This window comes from Physeter macrocephalus, chromosome 14, assembly GCF_002837175.3.
Source record: "Physeter macrocephalus isolate SW-GA chromosome 14, ASM283717v5, whole genome shotgun sequence".
Classification (NCBI taxonomy): Eukaryota; Metazoa; Chordata; class Mammalia; order Artiodactyla; family Physeteridae; genus Physeter; species Physeter macrocephalus.
Genome location: NC_041227.1, coordinates 14,463,738 through 14,484,583, shown reverse-complemented (window position 1 = coordinate 14,484,583; position 20,846 = coordinate 14,463,738). Strand labels below are relative to the sequence as shown.

Sequence of the window (20,846 nt, the reverse complement as noted above, 5' to 3'; positions counted from 1 at the left end):
TGGGATCTTCCCGGACCAGGGCTCGAACCCGTGTCCCCTGCATTGGCAGGCGGATTCTTAGCCACTGTGCCACCAGGGAAGCCCCTGGGAACTAAACTTTTGGTGGCAAGCATGCTGTAGTGTATATGGAAGTCAAAATATAATATTGTACATGTGAAACATATAATGTCATAAACCAATGTCAGCTCAAAAAAAAGAATTAAAACAATTTTGTGGGACTTCCCTGTTGGTGCAGTGGTTACGAATCCTCCTGCCAATGCAGGGGACACAGGTTTGAGCCCTGGTCCGGGAAGATCCCACATGCCGCGGAGCAACTAAGCCCATGTGCCACAACTACTGAGCCTGTGCTCTGGAGCCCGTGAACCACAGCTACTGAAGCCTGCACGCCTAGAGCCGGTGCTCCACAACAAGAGAAGCCACCTCAAATGAGAAGCTCGCACACCACAATGAAGAGTAGCCCCCGCTAGCCACAACTAGAGAAAACCCGCGCGCAGCAATGAAGACCCAACATAGCCAAATAAATAAATAAATAAAACAATTTTGTAAGCTGAATTTGAATTATTTTTTAATCAAGGGAGGGTAACACAGTAAAAATAAATAAATAAATAAATAAAAAGGTTTTCCTGCAAAAGGAAGGCATGAAGCTTGAGATGGAGAGACACTTTTTAGCAAAGTCTGTGTCCAGCTTTGGTGTGTACCTGTGACTGAGTGCTGGAGGGCAAGGAAGAATATCTAGAAGATAAAGTGTAAAGAAATTCTATGAGAATTTCCTCTTGCTTCACAACTCTCTTTATGTCTTTTGATCTCTGGCAACAGCTGGGAAGGAAAAACTCCTGACAACACTTATTCCGACGTATCCGGTCAACAGCATGAAGTGCTGGACACCTCTACTCATGATGTTCCTCTGTATGGTACTACTGTCTGTGCTGGGAGGAATGAAGGAAAAACATAACCGCAGGTGATGAGGCTGGGTTGGGGATCAAAAGGGGTGATGGGGCTGTACTTGTTTCTGGACAAAAGAAGAAGTATCATGCCTGGCACATCTGACTCAGGACTCACCTTCCCTGGATCACCTGGAAAGGCATCAGTTACCTTTCTATACACAGAGATCCAAGAAATTATCAAGCTGAAGTCCTTCAAAGTCCTTTAATGCTTCTTTTTCCAACTTTGAAAGTAGCAATGTGTATCTGTCAGCTTTTAGATACATTCCATAAATTATAAGGATATAATATTTTCCCATGTCAGCTATCTTTGAAGGGGAGGGGGCACCAGTACAGAGCTGCCATATTCTCCCATTCTTCCAAAAGCTCTGTGTCCTACCTGTGTGCACTTCGAAGAGTACAAAATGGGCATTTCTAGATATATACCGTTAATTTAGTGGTAGGATATTTCAGAATGTGAAAAGATAGAAAAGAGATATGAGATGGGGCCTTAGTGGGGCAATCATGGGGGCCATAGGATGAGAAAATGAAATCAATGGAGGGAGCCAAGAAAATTAGGGGAGAGAGGTAAGAATTTGGAGAGAGGCTGAGTTATTAAAGGCAGGGTCAGCAAGGAGGGGAAGAAAAGTGGGGAGAATCTCTTCCTTACTCTCCATGGTCTAGATTCCCACACTATGAAAAAGGTGTGATAATGAGGCTAGAGGATATCTCAGGCTCTGAGATCTCCCATTATAAAAATGTAAATTTTGTAGGAGGGCACATGAATGCTGGGACTATACAGAGTCCTACCTCTAGGATGCTCAAAGAGGACTCAGAAGCCTGCAACACTGTAGGACTTGGGGAGCAGAGAAGGCAAAGCGGTCAGTGAAGATGCGATGGGGTCAGTGAAAATGCAATGAGGAGGATAAGGAAGGGGATTTCTCTTAGAAGGCAGATACCTTGGTGGAGACTTGGGGCTGGGATTCTAGGAGGGGCTCTTGAGCTTATGAAGGGCTTCTCTTCCCACACTTGCTATGTGGCCCCTGTCAGCTTCTTTTCGTCTCGTCTCAATTTCAGGGGGGAATTGTTACTTCAGGAGTGCTGGGGACAGCCAACAGTCCAAGAATGTGCCAAGCAGTGTTCTAGAACCTTTAGATGTGTAGAAATAAATCACACATGTTGCTGGACGTACTGTGGAAACATCTGCTGGGAAAACACAGTGAGTTTGGAGATGCGTGGTTTGGTCTATGTCTTCACTGATTCTCACCTTCTCAGATGCTGTTATCCCTAAACAGAGGACTGAGGTACCCCAAATCCTAGGCACAAAAATAGCAGAAGACGATGTCCCCTAAACCTGGAAGGCAATTCACTGGCAAATAGACCAAGATACCAGCTTGGGGCACCTTGCTTCTTTCATTATATAATCAATGCCTGTGCTGTCTTCATTGCATTTTTCCACAGTTTGCTCTTTTCCTGTTTTTCTAGTCCAGATTTCTAGCCATTGTTTCCAGAGTCAGGCTTTTCCATGAGCCCCATTAGCTCAGCCAGGCCCCAAATCTCTACCTTTCTCTGTTCAGTGAACCAATAACCCCCTAATCAAAAATAGACAATTTCTGTTGTTACATGAAGTATTCCTGTTCCAAGGTCTGGTGAGGATGAGTAATATTAAGCTTGGGAATGAATTCCTCCTTCTCAGAGTTTCATAGCCTCTAAGCATCTAACCTTTTTCTCTTGTAGATAATCACTGAAAGACAGCTAAAACCCTAACCTCCCACTGGGACACCATTGGGACACCGCTGTTCTCACTGAGGGCTGGGCAGGAGTAAATCCTTGGCAAATAAACTCATTTGCCAGCAGTGGTCTTTGGCTTTTTTCCACTTCATTCCACTACCCTTGAATCCCCCCCATATTTTTCCCATCCTATAGGGTACATAAGTTTCCAACTCTTGCTTCCCCATTTGATTACCTTAGAACTAATAGGCTAAGTCATGGGCTTCACAGAATAGAAGTTTATTTCTTGCATGCTATTTTAATGAGGGTAATTGGCAAGCAGCCCTTTCTTTGAATTTTTCAGAGAGCAGTGAATTTGTCTCTGGTGAATTTGTTTTTAACAGGGTATGGGTAAACAATTCTAAAACTACGTTACATGTATAAAAGATTGAACAGATAAGTAAGTAACTTACATAGGAGCCAGGTTCCTGTTGGAGAAGTTACAAATAAGCAAAAGGAAAATGCTAGAATGAACCCTGGGGTACTGGATTAAAATCAGAGATATCAATATGAACTCATGTTCGGCTTTTATGTATATATATACATACACACACACACACACACAGATAGACACATGCAGAAATACTTATGGATACATATGTATACATACATATAATTCTTAGCTATGTCTGCTGAAGGGGCCTAGAAGCAGTGATACCACAGTAGCAATAAGCACACAAAGAGCCCAGATCTTGGTTCTAAATACCATTCTTCAGTACATGGGCCAAGGCTTCTTAGAGAAATGACTGATTTTAGAACTGGGCTTGGAAAATACAAGATGAGACTGGGGCATCTTTTGGGGTCAGAATTTAATGAAAACCAAAAATCAAAATAATGGGAAACAGGAGCCCACCTGAAAGAGCTCCTAGTGGCCAAAGCCAAGAATAATTTGAGCATAACACTGTTACTGCTGCTCTATTAAAATAAAATGTTACTAAGTTAATGGAAAAATAGCAGACAACTTCAATGTAAAGTACTGTTAAAGAGAACAAAAAGTGAAAATTGAAACATTTCTGCTGGAAAAAAAAAATTCTCCCACTAGAACAACCTTGAGTCCAAAAAGAAAGGTAATACACCACAGCAACTTTTGAAAAAAAATTAATTAATTAAATTTTTGCTGCGTTGGGTCTTCGTTGCTGCGCATGGGGCTTTCTCTAGTTGCGGCGAGAGGGGGCTACTCTTCGTTGTGGTGCGTGGGCTTCTCATTGTGGTGGCTTTTCTTGTTGTGGAGCACGGGCTCTAGGCGCACAGGCTTCAGTAGTTGTGGCTCATGGGCTCTAGAGCTCTGGCTCAGTAGTTGTGGTGCATGGGCTTAGTTGCTCCGTGACCTGTGGGATCTTCCCGGACCAGGGCTCGAACCCATGTCTGCTGCATTGGCAGGCAGATTCTTAACCACTGCACCACCAGGGAAGCCCCAGCACTGCAACTTTAATTACATATTTCTAAATAAACATTTTAATGTATGAAAAAATACCTTGAGTCAGAAATTTAAAAACTCAGCACATAAGTAGACAAAAAACCAGGAAGACATGAAATAAGAGGTTGATAGAACATAAAAAATTGAAGAAAAAGATAAAAGTCATCTTAGAAATAAAGACTGTTACAAGATACTTAGGACAGAATAAATTCAATTAAACTATAATAGGAATTGAGAAAAATAATGAAAGAAGCTAAGGGACCAAAAATAAAATACAAAAAGTAAAAACAGTAAGAGAGAAAAAGTTTGAGCTTTAGGGTTTTGCAAAAAGAAAACCTGAATCAACAACAACAAAAAGGACCATCATAGACCCAGCAAATATGATCCAGAATAGTCTCAGATATCAGATGCTTGGTGCCTTCTAATTTAGATTCTTACTTCTACCTTCTCATACCCTCTCACCAGTGGTTTTCAGGAAGTGAACTCCTCCCAAGCCAAGACACTGGACACTATAATAACTGATGGATATACTCCTAAATAATGTAACTTTAGACTTAGGAACATCTTCTGGAGAAAAAGTCTTCCTTGAATACTTCATGTCATGCCCATTCTAATTATATTTGGGCTGATGGACATTTCTTGGTGGTAGGTCTTACACTCAGCACCTAAACCCAACTCTTACATTCCAGATACCTTCCTTTAGCTTCTGAATTAGGCATTCTGGGTCTGTTATGACATAGACAGCTACCTGAAGTGGGATGGGACACACTTTGCTGATCAGTATGAACCCACCTGTGAACACTGGGGGCAGACGAAGGAGTTGACCAACATCACGATGTATGAGATGAGGAGGATATTTCTAGAGTCCTTCCATATGCTTGACATAGAGAAGGAGCAAGAGAAGAGAAGAAATCATGCAAAAGTCGTTGCAACCGTGAGGCTGTGGGTTGGTCGAAAACAGATCAGTGCTGATCTGCGATTCTCTGCAGGCTGGACTTGACATTTTGAAGACCCAGATAGTGGCAGAATCTGCGTTAGCTTCTTCCTTCGCCTCCAAAAATTTCAAGGTCTTCCATGGGACCCCCAGTTCCTCCCTTCTACATATTATAGAGGCATACAATTGTTCCAGTAAAAACAGAACATGCAATGATGTCCAGGCAAGTACTCCTCCTAGCCATAGCATTCTAGGTGTATCCTCTGACTTCTCTAGGGCAGGGTGGACTGTCCAGAGAGGGCCAAGGTACCAGTTACCACAAGGGAGAAGGGCAACTGCTTCCAGTAAAATTCATGGTCCATGGTGGTCATGCCAGTGGCAAGGAATAGGTGAGCCTGGCACCTACGGTATATCCACATGGTAGGGAGCCCTGGACTTGGACATGTGAGGTCATTCCCTATGTGGCCCCTGGCAGGTAACTTTGCCTCTCTTAATAGTTTCTCCCAGGTTGTTTGGGGCATAGCCAAGCACTGGGAGAGTGAGGCTATCTGAGGAAGCACCAAATAAGAGTTCCCGTACAGCATGCTCTTAGCACCCAACTACCTCCAATGTCTGTGTTGGTGGTGGATCATGACCTCTTTCCTAAGCTCCTTTTGTGCAAGGGCAGCTCTTAGCAGAATGGAGGAGATCCTTCAGTACCAGGAGCCCTGTGATGCTTCTGCGGCGGGTCAGACACTCTAGCCCGATGGAGGCATGTCCTGCCTCTGATGTCTCCTTCATTGATGCTCAGCAGGAAGCTCTGGACTGGAGCATAACACCGCATCCCTTCCTCCAGCAGGGCCCGCCCACCTGAATTCTTCACACTTGACCCCATGTCCCAGCTGGCCACACGTTTTGACCCAGTCTCTGGACTTAGTCCAGGAACATTTCAGAGGAGTGGTGATTGTGCAGAGTAGTAGGGACTCTGCACCCCAGTGATGAATTTCCACTGACTCGCCATGAAACCATGGGCAAGACCCATAGCCATCCTATGCCAATTAATCCGTAGTCGCATCACCATGTACCACCCGTTCCTCCACCCTGTGGCTTCCCTCTGGATTCAAAAAAGAAGAAGAAGAAGAAGAATGAAACCATAAGGAGGAGGATTGGGGAAGTGTGGTGAACCACTCAGTTAAAGGAATTCACCGAGTCGCAGGTCCTGGCATCCCATTCCAGGCCCCGTTACGAGAGCGGCCCTATTGGTGGGTGATGGGGTGGGGGAGAGTCAGGGTCAGCACAGGCACTCCCTTCCCTGTGGACAGCCTCACCACATGCACAAGAAGCAAGCAAACAGGGAGCACGGAGGAAACCTCCTCCTCTAGCCAGATCACGACTTCTCACTCTCTTTTGACCTTGAACATGTCATTTAACTTCCCTGGGATTCATTTTCCTCATTGTAAAGAGACAGTAAGCTGAACCTCTCAAGGAGGATGAGGAGAATGGACCCAGTTTAAGAAGAGTCCTCCTGGGGACCTCCCACTCTGTGTCCCAGGGTCTAGTCTCCACGCATCTCACGTTGAACTTGCCCTTGTGGCTCCAGGGTGAGGAATGTTCTCCTTAGCACCGAGAGATGCCACACATGAGCAGTTTCTCCCCCTGGGAGTGCTGGTTCAGTGAGCAGAGCAACAAGGGGGCAGAGCCTGCCAGGCTGGCAGGAGGCCGAAGGGAGGGAGGGTAGAGAAGCGTGACAAGGGAAGAGAGATCAGAGAGCTGCACCCAGAAAGGCAGGGGCCCTCTGGGGTCTGTGCCGGGTTCTCAACGATCACAAGCACTGGAGCGAATCAGGCAGGTCCCTGCGCATTTGTTCTGGTTTATTTGACAGGAACAGGTAGTTCGGACAGTGGGGAGGGTGGCATTCTTATTGACATCCTCATTGCGGGTGTCAGGTCCTTCCTTGTCTTCGGCTGCAGGCACAGTCTCTGGGTAGAGGGTTGGGGGGAGCAGGATGCAGAGCCCAGCCTGCTCTCTGACTCACAGGATGTTCATGCAAACGTTCTCGCAGAAGGTTGAACAGCATATGGTGTTTGCTTGACACTGTCGGTGATGTGTGCAGGGGAATGTGCCCAGATATATTTTGGCTCTCTTCTCACACTCCTTGATTTCTGCCGATGGCTGCTTTTCTGAAACAGAGTAGGAGCAGGGTCAGTGGAACGAGGCCCCTGGAGAACACCTCTCTAAAACCTAGAGCCGGACTTCCCTGGAGATGCACTGGTTGGGAAGCCACCTGCCAATGCAGAGGACACGGGTTCGAGCCCTGGTCTGGGAAGATCCCACATGCCGCGGAGCAACTAAGCCCATGAGCCACAACTACTGAGACTGTGCTCTAGAGCCCGCGAGCCACAACTACTGAGCCCGCGCACCACAACTACTGAGCCCACGCGCCACAACTACTGAAGCCCATGCGCCTGGAGCCCGTGCTCCGCAACAAGAGAAGCCACCGCAATGAGAAGCCTGCACACCGCAACGAAGAGTATTTCCCACTCGCTGCAACTAGAGAAAGCCAGCGCGCAGCAACGAACACCCAACACAACCAAAAATAAAAAAATTTATAAATATAAATAAATAAATAAATAAAAACTTAGAGCCTCATCCCAAACCCCAGGCACAGTCCCATTCATGACACTCTTGGACTTTTCAGGAATTCACCCTCTGCCCTTCACCAAATCCTGGTGATTTGCAATATCTTAAATCTGGTTCCTTCTATTTTTACTCAATAGACCTCAATGACTGGACTTCCTAGACCCTCTCCATAATCCTGTAACCAGGACCCCGTCTCCCCTATTAGTCATGGCCTTGGCCAAGTCACCCCCATAGAATCTACACCCTAACCCTGAGAACTCAACAAGTCTGGGACATCCTGCCAACCCTCCCCCACTCCCCAGAATCTGCAGGGACCAGAGAGGAAGACGAACTTGCCTCTTCATCCTCTCTCTCCTCTCGTACTGTCACTGTCTGCAGGATCCTGGCCCCTCCCCAGAAAATACCACTTTCAATATTTCCCTTCCGCTGTCACTATCCTGCTCCCTCTGAGATAACTTTAACTTGACCTGTGCACCCCACATTTTGCTCTCCCAATGTCCTTTCATTCTACACCTACTCCCATGAACATCTCTGGATGGTTACCCATCACATTTGTGTGTAAATCAAAGAATGGTTGTTTTGTTTTCCTACCTGATTCTCAGCTCTGTTGTATCTTTCACTACTATAGGTATCATGTGTCTCTGGATTTGGAGGGTGGAGAATAAAAAGATGTAGTTTCCCCCTCCACCCCATCACTCTTCCCATGGCCAGATAAAGGGGCTGGAGGGCCATGGTTTAGGAAGAACCAGAGCCTTCATAGTGCTGAGGTCAGAATAGGATGTGCCGAAAAGTTCCAATTCCCAGGTTCTCCTTAGACTGGTCACAGCCCCCTCCCCCTCCCCCCTCCCTTTCCCCCCTAGTCCATCACCTACTCTTCTTCTTCTGGTTATAGGACCCGCCCTGGGCCTGCAGCAGCAGAGCACAGAGAAGCAGGATGGGCAGCAGAGCCTGGGTCTGCATGACTCTGCCCCGAGTGGGGAGCTCTCAATCTGGCCCGGACTCCCCTGGAGAGCTGAGTGTGGAGAGTGAAGGAAAGAAAGAGGAGGTGATCCTGGGCTCCTCCCTTCCTCTGCTAGCCAAGCCAGGGCAGCGCAAGGAGTCCTTGTTTCCTCCCCTTGCCCGCCCCTCACCATGGCCCATTCATGGGAGACTTGGGCTTCTGCAGAGACGACTCCTCCTCTCACATAGCTAACCCTCTCCTTCTGCAAACAGAATTTTTGTTTGCTGAAAGATGTAATCTATTTCTATTTTCTAATTATAAAATAATTTATAGAAAAGGGAAAAGAGAAAAAGAATATTAAAAAAGGTGGTCACCTCACTGCCTAGAATTAACATGAGCCCTGTGGTACTAGCTTTCTAGTTTCTTTGCATATTTACTATATACGATTCTTTGTTTTCTCACATTTTGAGTCACCCACCTTTTGTTACCCATCTTGTCCACCCTCCATGAATCGTATAAATATTTCACAAAACGTGGTTTCTCATAATTGCACTGTCCTCACTTAAGATAAATGCCTGTTCAGTATCAAAATCTATACACACTGTATCTATGAGGAAGGGAAGCAAGTAAATGGCTCCTCTGTGCCAGTCTGCACACTATTTATAACCAGTATGGTAAATCCTTCAAAAAATTCAAGAGAATTTAAAATAGTAATGCTGAAATTGTTCTTCATAACTGAAAATAATATACAATTGTTAGTAATCAAAAATCCTCAAAGATTGTTTAACTTTGTTAAGGTTTTAAAAGCATAGCTCTTAATAAAAAATATATCTTGTTTCTTTAGTGTTAAAAAAATGCCTATTGTCAAACATCTGTATTATACTAATTACTGATTATCTAGACAATATCCTGTTGAACATTTTATTCATGAAACCTTGAGTTTTTTAGAGTAATTTGTGGTGGAATCTGTGGGTGAAAAAATAAGTAGGTAATTTAAGTGTATATTGTGTGTGTATATATATATATATATATATACACACACACACACACACACACACATACACACACACACACACACACACACGCACACACACACAGCTATCCCCAGAAACCAAGGGGATATCCCCAGAAATACATATACATATATTTGTATGTATACACACATACACACACACACATAGAGAGAGAGCTCGACAGAGCTGTTTTTCTAAATTCTGCACAGCTTTCCGCAAACCCATCTGCATGATCCAGAACCAAGAGTGGCAGGGATCCTGGGCAGAGCCTCCCTGGCACTCGTCAGAGACTGTACTCCTTCAACAGGCCATTAAGGAGTCCCAGTATCCGGGCTAGATACAGAGCATGAGGCTGTGATTCTCCTGCATGAAACATCATTTTCCTGCCATAGAAACCAATGTCCTGGGAACCCGTAATCCAAGCATTTTAGGTTTGGCACCATTTGCAGCCCCATCACAGTTCCCTTTACTTGGCTCCCACACCTTTGTATCCAGGTGCCCAAATTCTGCCTTTTGTCTCTGTACTGGTTCACCCGCAGCCAAGTCCCCAGAACCCTGGCATGTATTTACACCTCTCAATGCACCCAACAGGTCCTGGGAAAAGTCACTCATATATGGACATCTCCTATCACTGTAAAGAATATTCCAGTAGACAGGGTTTGGGAGGAGGAGGCCTATTCCTTGGGGGTCCCTGGCCCTTGCCCACTTGACTCTTTTATCTAATGAACTCCAAATCATGTGTACATGTGCTCAATATAATGCACTTCTCTGATATTTGTGAGCAAATCTCCCCACTCCTCAACTCACAAACCTGGACCAAGATCTCAGTGCTAGATTTGATGACTTCAAATCTATCTTTTGTAAAGTGGTCATCTATCATTTCTAAAGTGTTTCTTATTCAGTCTCTATCCACATAAAAGCCATAGGCCATTCGGTGGGAGATGATGTTGTGCCTTAATTAGCAAAGGGCAATCAGTACAGAGAAGGATTAAACAGCACCCACAAGTCAAAGGAAAATAGACATACAGACGGTCCTCCACTCACTACCTGTGGACGAACCCAGATGCATCAGATAAAGACTCTAGACTTGAGTCTGTTGGGGGTGGCCAGAGCTGCAATCCAGGAACACAATGTTCCTCCTGGCTTAGTAGGAGATATTGCTCACATCAAAGAAAATCCAGGACTTCTGGTTGGGTGAGTATCAAAGAGTCTGCGATATGACCACTATGTTCCTGAGTGGGAATGAATGATTGGCCGCAAAAAAATCACCTTTAAGTTCTCAGCCTTTGAACTTGTTTTTTCTCCTCTCCTGCCCCTTGTTCCAGGCCACACCTCCCCCCCACCAGCCCCCTACCTCCCCCAGTAGGAAGAGGCCAGATAAAAAGCTGTCAGCCTGTTACTACAGACACTCAACTCAGACACTTTCAGAGGTAGGTGGGAGTAAGGGTCTTGAGGCATGAGCTTTTACTTGTGGCTTGCTTGGATGAGTTCCCTGCCCAGGTGGCATCAACACTATTCCTGCGAGGTGAGGATTATTCCCTGTTGTTCAAATAAGAAAATTGAGAGAGAGGTGACGGGAACGGTCTGAAGTGCCATAGGAACAAGGGGTAGAGATTAAACAAGATACCAGCATCCCTGACTCAAAATCCACTACTCTCTCCTTTAACATCTGGAAAACCCAGCATCCTGAATTTGGGGGAGGGGGGCAATAGATCTGTGTCTTTGCGATGCTTAGTGACCTTTTCATCATCATACACCCTATCTCAGGATGGCCAAAGAATTCACCCAGACCTCTGTATGTGAGTGGTACCCAGCCTGGGCAGGATGATGTTTTTCTTCCCTGGGATCATTTAGTGCACCTGAGGTGTGCAAAGAAGGGTATTGGGCATCTCCAGGATCCTGAACACCCTTTAGGGGCAAGTGAGAAACTCAGAAAACCAGACTAAGAGTGAGGCCTTTTAAATGAACAGATCTCAAAACTCTGGAAAACTTGGGTCCCTAATGCGGTTTCTGAATACAAATAAACAGCTTCATAGAACACAGCGCTTTGCATTTATTGTGTGTCTGTCACTGGGTGCCAGACTTCCTCCTTCTGTGTGCAAAAGGCAGGTGTCAGGAATCCAGAGGCCCATCCCAATCCGTGCGCATCTTCACCCAGTTACCTCATACCTCATACCCCTGCCAGTAAGTGGATAACAGAGCATCTGCCTTACACATCTGTCTTGCTATGTGCTGGTGCCTTCAGAGGATCAGAGAACGCTCTGAGCCAGGCTCAAGGACTGGGAATTCTACTACTGCTAGCTGGCTTTCCGGTGCAAAAAATGTGAGTGATTTACAGGATTTCTGGAAGCCCAATGTGTTCAAAGATATTTCTCCTTTGGCCTAGAGCTTCATCAATTAAGTTGTATCCTTCGGTATAAACATTGCCCAGTGGTCAATGAGTCAGTAGGTGAACTTAGCAATTTTCCTTCACCAAGCCATGCTGAAGCAAGGTGGCAAGAGTGTGGGTTCTAAATGGAGAAGGTTGGAGCGCAGATATAAGCAGCTGAGTGGAAGCCCCCAAACATCTGATCTTTTACCTTTTAAGGGCTGTTCTCCTTCTCTTACTCTTATCTCCTTCTCTTACTCTTATCTCTCCTTGAATCTCCTAAATCCAATTTGCCTCAAAGACAGGAGGTAGCGACACATACCTTTGATGTCTTGGTGGTGGAAATACAACCCAATCCTTAGTGAGAAAATGGGGCAGCAATTATTCAAAGCCTGAAACGGACAACATCTTTTGCCCAACAATCTTTTTCTATTGACCCATACTAAAAAAAATAATAATCTATGTGACAAAGCTTTAGCTAGAAGGAGGTTCATCAGGACATTTATATAACAAAAATAAATTGGAAATATTTGGGTCTTCATGATGTGGGGAATGATCATAATATTTATCATTGGCTTGTTGGCATGACTTGTGTAATGTGATCATATTTTTTTTGGTCTCCCTTGTTCTGTTAGACATTATTCAGGCTAGCTCGTTATTTCCTTGCTTCTTCAGGAAAACTTAGGTAGGTCCCCACAACTTCTGTGACTTCAGTCACAAAACATCTTCTCAACCATATAATTAAAATGTGCAGGCCCATGAAATTAGCCACAACTTCATAAATTGTTTAGAACTGTGGACCCTCCTTTTTCTCAGAGGCTCCAGTTATGGAAGAGAATGTGGCCAACATTTTTCTCTTGAGCTCTTTGTGATTCTGTTCCTTCACCTCCAACTGGCTTAAAAAATTTCTGGCTCCTGGGTAGTAGAGGGAGGAAGCACCAATAAGAGAAAGTGGGAGTTCTTACACAATAGATGTGATCACAGGCTGGTGTTGTGCTTCTGGTCCCCTTTCTTTCCCCCTTCCTCCCTTCCTCCCTTCCTCTCTCTCTCTCTCTCTCTCTTTCTTTTTCTTTCTTTCTTCTTTCTTCTCTTTCCTCCCTCCCTCCCTCCTTCCCTTCTTTCTTTCTTTAAGAAATGTTTTCCCCGTTTTTCGTTTCTTCTTCCTCTTCTAATATTTTATTTTACTTTTTTTTTTGGCCACACCATGCAGCATGTGGGATCTTAGTTCCCCAACCAGGGATCGAACCCAGGCTCTCTGCAGTGGAAGAGTGGAGTCTTAACCACTGGACTGCCAGGGAAGTCCCCTGGTCCTCTTTCATGGGAGATTTCAAAGGTTCATTAGAGACACAAAATGGCATCAGGCCATTTACAATTCAGATACTTCCCAAACTGTAGCCCTCTTCTCTGCTACTACAGGTCACATTAGCCAAATTCCCCACCCTTTAGAGTCTTTAGTCAGGACTCAAACACAAGTCTTTGGTGTCCCTGCAAACTTTTGGGGACACACTGTAAGCTCTGAGTAGTATCCACAGAGCATAGTCTCCCAACTTGGAATTAGAAGGCAGTATCTCTACTTTCCTTGGCAAAGCTTTTGACTAATAAGATCTCCTTCAAAATCCTCCCTTATAACTCCTTCAACTTGGGATCATCTATGTAGATGAAAGTTTATTAAAAAATTTTTTTTAATTTTTACTTTTTAAAAAATTTTATTAATTTTCATTGGAGTATAGTTGCTTCACAATGTTGTGTGAAAGTTTTGTTTTTAAGTTTAAGTTTGGTTAGCAATTTTTCTCAAGTCCTGCTGAGTAATCTGTCTCATCCACTCTGTCTTAAGGTCTCAACTAAAGCTTCCATTATATCATCCTGTTACCTATGTTCTTTTTTTTTTTTTTTTTTTTGTGGTATGCGGGCCTTCCCCTGCCGTGGCCTCTCCCGTTGCGGAGCACATGCTCCGGACGCGCAGGCTCAGCGGCCATGGCTCACGGGCCCAGCCGCTCCGCGGCACGCGGGATCCTACCATACCGAGGCGCGAACCCGGTTCCCCTGCATCGGCAGGCGGACGCGCAACCACTGCGCCACCAGGGAAGCCCCTACCTATGTTCTTAATTAACAAATCAGGACACTTCATGTGTTCTACTCTTTTTTTTTTTTTTGCGGTACGCGGGTCTCTCACTGCTGTGGCCCCTCCCGTTGCGGAGCACAGGCTCCGGACACGCAGGCTCAGCGGCCATGGCTCACGGGCCCAGCTGCTCCGCGGCATGTGGGATCTTCCCGGACCGGGGCATGAACCCGCGTCCCCTGCATCGGCAGGCGGACTCTCAACCACTGCGCCACCAGGGAAGAAGCCCAATGTGTTCTACTCTTCCAATTTCATAAACATAATGACTACAACATAGAAGTATACACGTATACGGTTATCTCTGGGTGGTGGAATTATTAATGCTTATTCATTTGCTCTTTGTATTTAAAAAATGATACAACCTGAAGATTTATTGCTTTTTGATCAGAAAAAAGCCAATGTGTTTTTAAAAGAAATAGCTTTGTAAAGGAAGGGGTACATAATGTGAGATGGGGAAAAAGCCCGGGGAAGCCAATGGCTAGCTTGCTATATAGGTAGGTGCCAGTGGGTGGAAAGGGAAAGTAGGAGAAAGAATAACACAGTATTCACAAGCACTTTCTCTTTCTTTCCTACCCTATTCCCCTGAATTCCTTTTCTACCTCTAGCAGCATCGGGAAAAGACCTGTCTTCTGCCAAAACTTCACCCAAACACCCGCAGAAACTACCATGAAGCTCTGGGCTCTCCTACTCATCGCGCTCACCTATGAGGTTGTGACGCTTCTGCCCGTGCTGGGAGGCCTCAAGAACAAACCTTTCTGTAGGTGGTGGGGCAAGGGAGGAGGGTGCTCTGCCCAGGCCTGGGATGTCTGCCATAACCGATTCAGGACCTACATTTCTAGGATCACCCTTTAAAGGACCGGAACCTTCTTTTAAGCAGAGACATCCAAGAAAGATTAGGTTGAATATTCCCAATCTGGCATTGTTTCAAGCTTCCTCTCCTAGTTCTGAAAGCAATACTTGGGTACATCGAGAGGGAATGTAGCTTTTGCCCACATTCCATAAGCTAGCAGGAAACAATATTTGCCAATGTCAGACCACCTTGGGTAGAGGAAACACCAAACAGAACTTTCCTCTGAGCCCATATTTTCAGAATCTCTGTGCCTGATCTGAGTGAGCCTTTGATGAATACCAAAAGGATAATATTTAACACATTCGTTTAGTTTGAGGGGAAGAATCTTTTAGAATATGAAAAAATGGAAAAGACAATTAAGGGGTCCTTATGAGTGAAAGTCTGGGGGTCATATGATAAGAAAATGGGATAATGAAGTGACCTCAAGGGAGGATTATGGGTCAGTGAAAGATGTGGAATTTGGGGAGAGGCTGAGTGCTTAGGTGGTATCATCAGCGAAGTGAATAGAAAGAGGAAAAAGTAGGTTCCTATTCTCCCCTGGCTCAGTTTTCCAATTTGAAAATTGGGTATGGAAATCGGAACTAGAAAATATTGCAGACCCTGAAATCTAAAGTTATATGGGAACGGACTTGGTGAGGCGGTGTCATCTGTGATGGGGTTGTCCCATCTTTAGGGAACTTAGAGAGAACCCAAAGGCCTGCAATGCTGTGGCAACATGTGGAAAGAGGGAAGTCATGTCATGTCAGGATGGTCTTCTGTAAAAAAGCCACTGGCTAGAATTCACAGAAGGGATTCTCCTCAAAAGCAGAAAAATACTTTGTTGCTTAGAGCTCAGGGGTTTTTAAGCTTGAGAAGCGTCTCTTCTCTAAGTTGTGGGGGGATGGACACTGCCAAATTCTACCATCTCAATTCCAGCTGAACTAAGAGATATTGACCAGTGCTGGGTACAGCCTCCATCATTAACGTATTGTTTAAAAAGGTGCACTAAAGCAAAAGGATGTTCCTTTCCAAATCATACATGCTGCTGGACCTACTGTGGCGACATCTGCTTGGACAATGAGTGAGTTGTTCGGGGGTGGGGAAGGTTGGGTCTGGGGATGCTTCCTCACTGCTCCTCACCCTTGTTCAGAAGCTATGGCCTGGAACAGAAGACATAGTCACCTAAATCCTGGTCACAGAAATAAGCAGCATAAGGCAACACCCTTCTGCCTCCACACCTAAGCTGCCACTCACTGTAAATTAAACCAAGACACCAGCATGGGAGCCTCCACATTTCTTTTCACTCTCATTCAATTCCTCCCAAACATCACCCATCAGTTTGTTCATCCCTCCCTTGTCCAAGGTCCCAATTATTGCCTCCTTAGTCTGGCCTCTCCATTGGCCCCTTATCTCAGCCAAGCCCAAGAAGACCCGGTCTCTACCTGTCTGCTCAATTGGCAAATCTCTTGAGAGAAATTGATTAAAAGTGGGTAACTCCTGGGAATTCCCTGGTGGTCTAGTGGTTAGGACTCCGTGCTCTCACTGCTGAGGGCCTGGGTTCAGTCCCTGGTCGGGGAACAAAAATTCCACAAGCTGCATTGTGTGGCAAAAAAAAAAAAAAAAAAAGGGGGGTAACTCCTGATCTTACAGGAAGAATTCCTGTTCCCATTAACTGTGGCTAAGGGTGCTATTAAGTTTGGGAGTCGATGTCCCCCAGGGTTCCCTGACTTTTAACCACTTAACTTTTCTCTTCCAGAGAACCCTTTAAATTCATGCTAAAACCCTAGATTCTAGCTGACCCCCGACTAGTGTGGGCTGGAGGTTGACTGTGTGGTCAAGAAGAGGGCTGCCTTGTTCTCTGTTGGGATACCCACTCTCTCCAGCTGAGGACCTCTTTGCTCTCTCCTTGACCTCTCTATCCTGAGAAGGCTCAAGTCTTTGCCAAATAAACGGATCCACCAACCTGAGGGCTCTGTATTTTTTGGTACTTCATCCCTGTAACTTCATTTCTTTCATTATAATCCCCAACAGCCTCCAAAGTTTTTCCCGTCCCATCACGGGCACAGGCACCCAACTCTGCCTTCCAGTTAGAAAAATGTATTAGTCAGGTATGCTCATGGCTGTAGCAAAAATACAGAGATTTATAAAAATCTCATGAGGTTAACACGGTAAACGTTTATCCTTATTCACAAGACATTTCCCTGAGGGTGATCAGTGAACAGCCACCCATGTCATGATCCAAGGACCCTGGCTCCTCCCATCTATAGCTCCACTGTCTCCTAGGACCTCTTCTGCATCCAGCCAGCAGCTGGGTGCAGAAGGTAGTACAGGGGCTCATACAGAAGGGCCAGGCATAGAAGTGGGGTTTACTGTTTCTCTCCACATTCTATTTGCCATAATGTAGTCATATGGTCCCACCTATTTGCAAAGAAGGCTAAGAAATATAGTCTAGTTGTATGTCCAATAAGAACAGGAAAGGGGATTTGGTGAACACATGGCAGTCTCTGACCTGCCTATTTATGCAAAGCCAGACTCCTTAAGTAAGACCCTGGCCTCCACATCACTCTGTCCCATGGAACAAGCACCCCCTGGTAAGAAGCTGGCATCTACTGTCATTACGGAAAGAGTTCCTGACCTCAAGGCGGGTACTCAGAGCTTCCAGAACGATTCGTCTTCTGCCATCCCTAGTAGCCTCTTATTTCTGCCGGGTCAGATTTGTCTGCCTGTCAGTTTTACCCGGGTAATTTTCCTCATATCCTGAGATGTCAGGTAATACAAGGCAGGTTTTCCTGCCCATATTGTTTCCCCCAATTATATCTGAATTTCTACCATTTGTCATCAGTATCTTGAAGATCATTTAAAAAATACAACTTCTTCTGGATGAGGGGTACCTACTATATATCCAGGCTTGTGCCTCTTCCTGGTCCAGAGGACAAGATATTCTCACTTAGATGGATGAGTCAGTCTCAGTTGATAGCTGAGGCATGCCTATCAATTTACAGCCTGAAGAAAGGCTCAGGAATGTGATATAGCAAAGCCCAAGACCAGGCAAGAGACTAAGTCCTACTAGAACACTGGTTAGTGCCTTAGAGCTCAGAATAATGAAAAGGGACAATGGCTCAGGGGCTCAGGTAAACATCCTTCAGGAGTGGGGCTCCAGGCTCCCCACTATGGAGCATCACTGGGGATTTCCCTTCACCATTATAATAGTATTTCACTTTCTCCTGGATTAAAGATCCTGTTTCCAAACCCCACCTCTCTCTCTTTCTTAACAACCTCATTTTGGTAATATACACCCTATAGGGGGGCTTCCTGAGAAACGGTACTTGAGAACTAACTAAATAAAGTAAATTTAAAAAATCTGACATTTCATGCCTTCATTCTACCCTTATCTTAATTATTATTTATTTATTATTTATTTTTGGCTGTGTTGGGTCTTCGTTTCTGTGCGAGGGCTTTCTCTAGTGGCGGCGAGCCGGGGCCACTCTTCATCGCGGTGCGCGGGCCTCTCACTATCGCGGCCTCTCTTGTTGCGGAGCACAGGCTCCAGACGCGCAGGCTCAGTAGTTGTGGCTCACGGGCCCAGTTGCTCTGCGGCATGTGGGATCTTCCCGGACCAGGGCTCGAACCCGTGTCCCCTGCATTGGCAGGCAGATTCTCAACCACTGCGCCACCAGGGAAGCCCCTACCCTTAGCTTAATGTATAGTTCGGCTGGTATATCAGTTTGGATTAGTTTCAACTACGTGTAACAGCGACAACAAAGAAAACGGTGGCTTAAATTAGAGAGGTTAATTGCTTTTCATGCACAGGTTCAGGATTTAGGTATCCAGAACAAGTTTGATAGCACCACAAAGCCATAGACTATCCAGGCTCTTTCTCGTCCACTGCCCTTGACGTGAGCCTTCCATTTTCAAGGTCACCTCATGACCCACAAGGACTGAGCAAGATATCAGATATTCCCCTCAACTAAATATAAAATTCAGGCAGATTAAAAAGTTAAATCAGATTAAGAAAACTCAAAGCATAGGAAAACTAGAGGAAAATGGAATAGACTATGCCTTAAAATTTGAGAAAGACTCCAAGGCCTTAATGATAAAAATGGCATTTGGTGTCACACTTTTGAAATATTAATCATTATTTCAGTTGTTTCAATCATTATTTCTGCAATTCCCTTTTTTCCATCAAGCCCTCTCACCATGAAACTAGAACGTGGTTTTTGTCAGTAAAATATTTATATAAAAAATAGGTACAAGTTTTTTTTGGAATTAATGAACTAAATTTTTTAAAATTGAAGTATAGTTGTTTTACAATGTTGTGTTAATTACTGCTGTACAGCAAAGCGATTCAGTTATACGTATATATACATTCTTTTTAAAAATATTCTTTTCCATTATGGCTTATCATCGGATTACAATTTTTAAAATTTGGGAGTTTACAGCTCTCTTTTATGAAAGATAAATGACCCTAGTATCTATATCTAGTTAATGGATAACTGATAACACTTCATTACTTTTCATCGTACTTTTCTGTGTTTTTCAAATTGCTAAAATGAAAAATGATAAAGTTACGAAGAATTCATTTCTGCAATGAGAGGAGTATAAAGTATAAGAGAAGGAAAGTACTTCATGAGACGTCAAAGCCCAGCCTGGGAATGGTGGACAAAAAAGGAGAAGAGGTAGAAACAGATGGGGCAGTGAGACCCCAGTCACATGATCTCCCAACTTCCCACTCTGAAACCCTTCTCTACTCCCTGCAGAACCTGGCCCAAATTCTGGGTCTCCTGCCAGACTCACCTTCAGATGTCCAAGATCAACATTATGAAGTGGTTGGGTCTCTAGTTGCTGACGCTCTCCTACGTGACAATACTGCCAGTTTCAGGAAGCTGGAAAGAAAGAGTGGATTCTTCCCTTGAATTTCCATCTTACAGTAGGTATTCTGGCTGGGCTTCAAAATGAAGAGTGAGTAAGGAACAAAAGGACCTTTCTCAGTCCAATTGCAGAAAAGAACCAGGGGCTGGTGTGGATAAAAGCATTGGCTCTTTTTTAAAGCCAAAACACCCGAGGGAAGCTGAGTGTTTAGTTCTCAAGCTTGAGGGTCTCCTGTTGCTACAAATACGCATTTTTTTAAAAAATGTGTGTAGATGGTGTTTTCGTCGGGAGGATACTTAGCAGTGGAAACCTCCATAAAGTCCAGAGCTTAGCTTGAGCTACCAGCAGTTTATATTCTCAGGAGTTCCAAGGATGAGCGGCACACTGGGAAAGGACTATTAATTATTTCTTGAAATAGGCCCTGTTTGCGGACCTGAATATTTCAGAACGTTGGGTATGGAGAGGAGAAATAAAACACATGCTCGATGAAGAGAAATTTGGAACCGCTAGTGTAAAAAAATTGAAATAGTAAAATTGAGGGGAGAATAGTAGGTAAATAACTAGTGATAAAGGTTTCTAGGGAAGGGGGACTTCCCTGGCAGTCCGGTGGTTAGGACTCTGCGCTTCCACCGTAGAGGGTGCAGTTTCCATCCCTGGTCAGATCCCGCATAGCTGTGTGGGGCGGTCAAAAAAAAAAAAAAAGAAAAAGTGTTTCTGGGAAAGAACTAGGTCTAGGTTTGTGGGCCATTTCTGCCAGAGGTGGAACAGTGGAGCTCCAAGGCAGGTTTTTTCCCTGCTCTGGGATTCTCTTCCTCCTACTCTGTGAAATGAGAGTGGGGCACTAGAAGATCTCTTGGGACTCTTTGTTCTGAGACTTGGGTTTCAGGACCCAGGCTCTGTGAGTTTATTTTATTTATTTATTTAAAAAATATTTATTTATTTATTTGGTTGCACCGTGTATTAAGTGTGGCAGGCAGGCTTCTTAGTTGCGGCACGTGGGCTCCTTAGTTGTGGCATGCAAACTCTTAGTTGTGACATGCATGTGGGA

At 44.8% G+C, this 20,846-nt stretch overlaps 2 protein-coding genes across 8 annotated transcripts in view; both read left to right on the top strand.

Annotated features, from left to right (window-relative positions):
- Positions 1-876: 876 nt before the first annotated feature.
- LOC114483934 (uncharacterized) lies at positions 877-19,145 on the top strand. 2 transcript variants are annotated; one of them, XM_055089856.1, is made up of 7 exons: positions 877-958; positions 1,998-2,139; positions 8,553-8,705; positions 10,939-11,043; positions 11,719-11,936; positions 14,706-14,857; positions 15,930-19,145. In XM_055089856.1, the coding sequence occupies exons 1-7, from the start codon at positions 894-896 to the stop codon at positions 16,169-16,171; spliced, it is 1,077 nt and encodes a 358-aa protein (XP_054945831.1). In that variant the 5' UTR covers positions 877-893; the 3' UTR covers positions 16,172-19,145. The 2 variants fall into 2 exon arrangements, with proteins under 2 accessions (XP_054945831.1, XP_054945832.1); XM_055089857.1 differs by having other exon boundaries at positions 15,866-16,102.
- A 622-nt stretch (positions 19,146-19,767) lies between these two features.
- Positions 19,768-20,846, top strand: part of WFDC8 (WAP four-disulfide core domain 8) — a 35,946-nt gene continuing 34,867 nt past the window's right edge. For 5 of the 6 annotated variants that reach the window (XM_055089858.1, XM_028498279.2, XM_028498281.2 and 2 more), the window contains exon 1: positions 19,768-19,856. The gene's annotated coding sequence lies outside the window, so the exon portion shown is untranslated. The remainder of the gene's footprint in view (positions 19,857-20,846) is intronic. The other variant, XM_028498280.1, reaches the window with a different exon arrangement.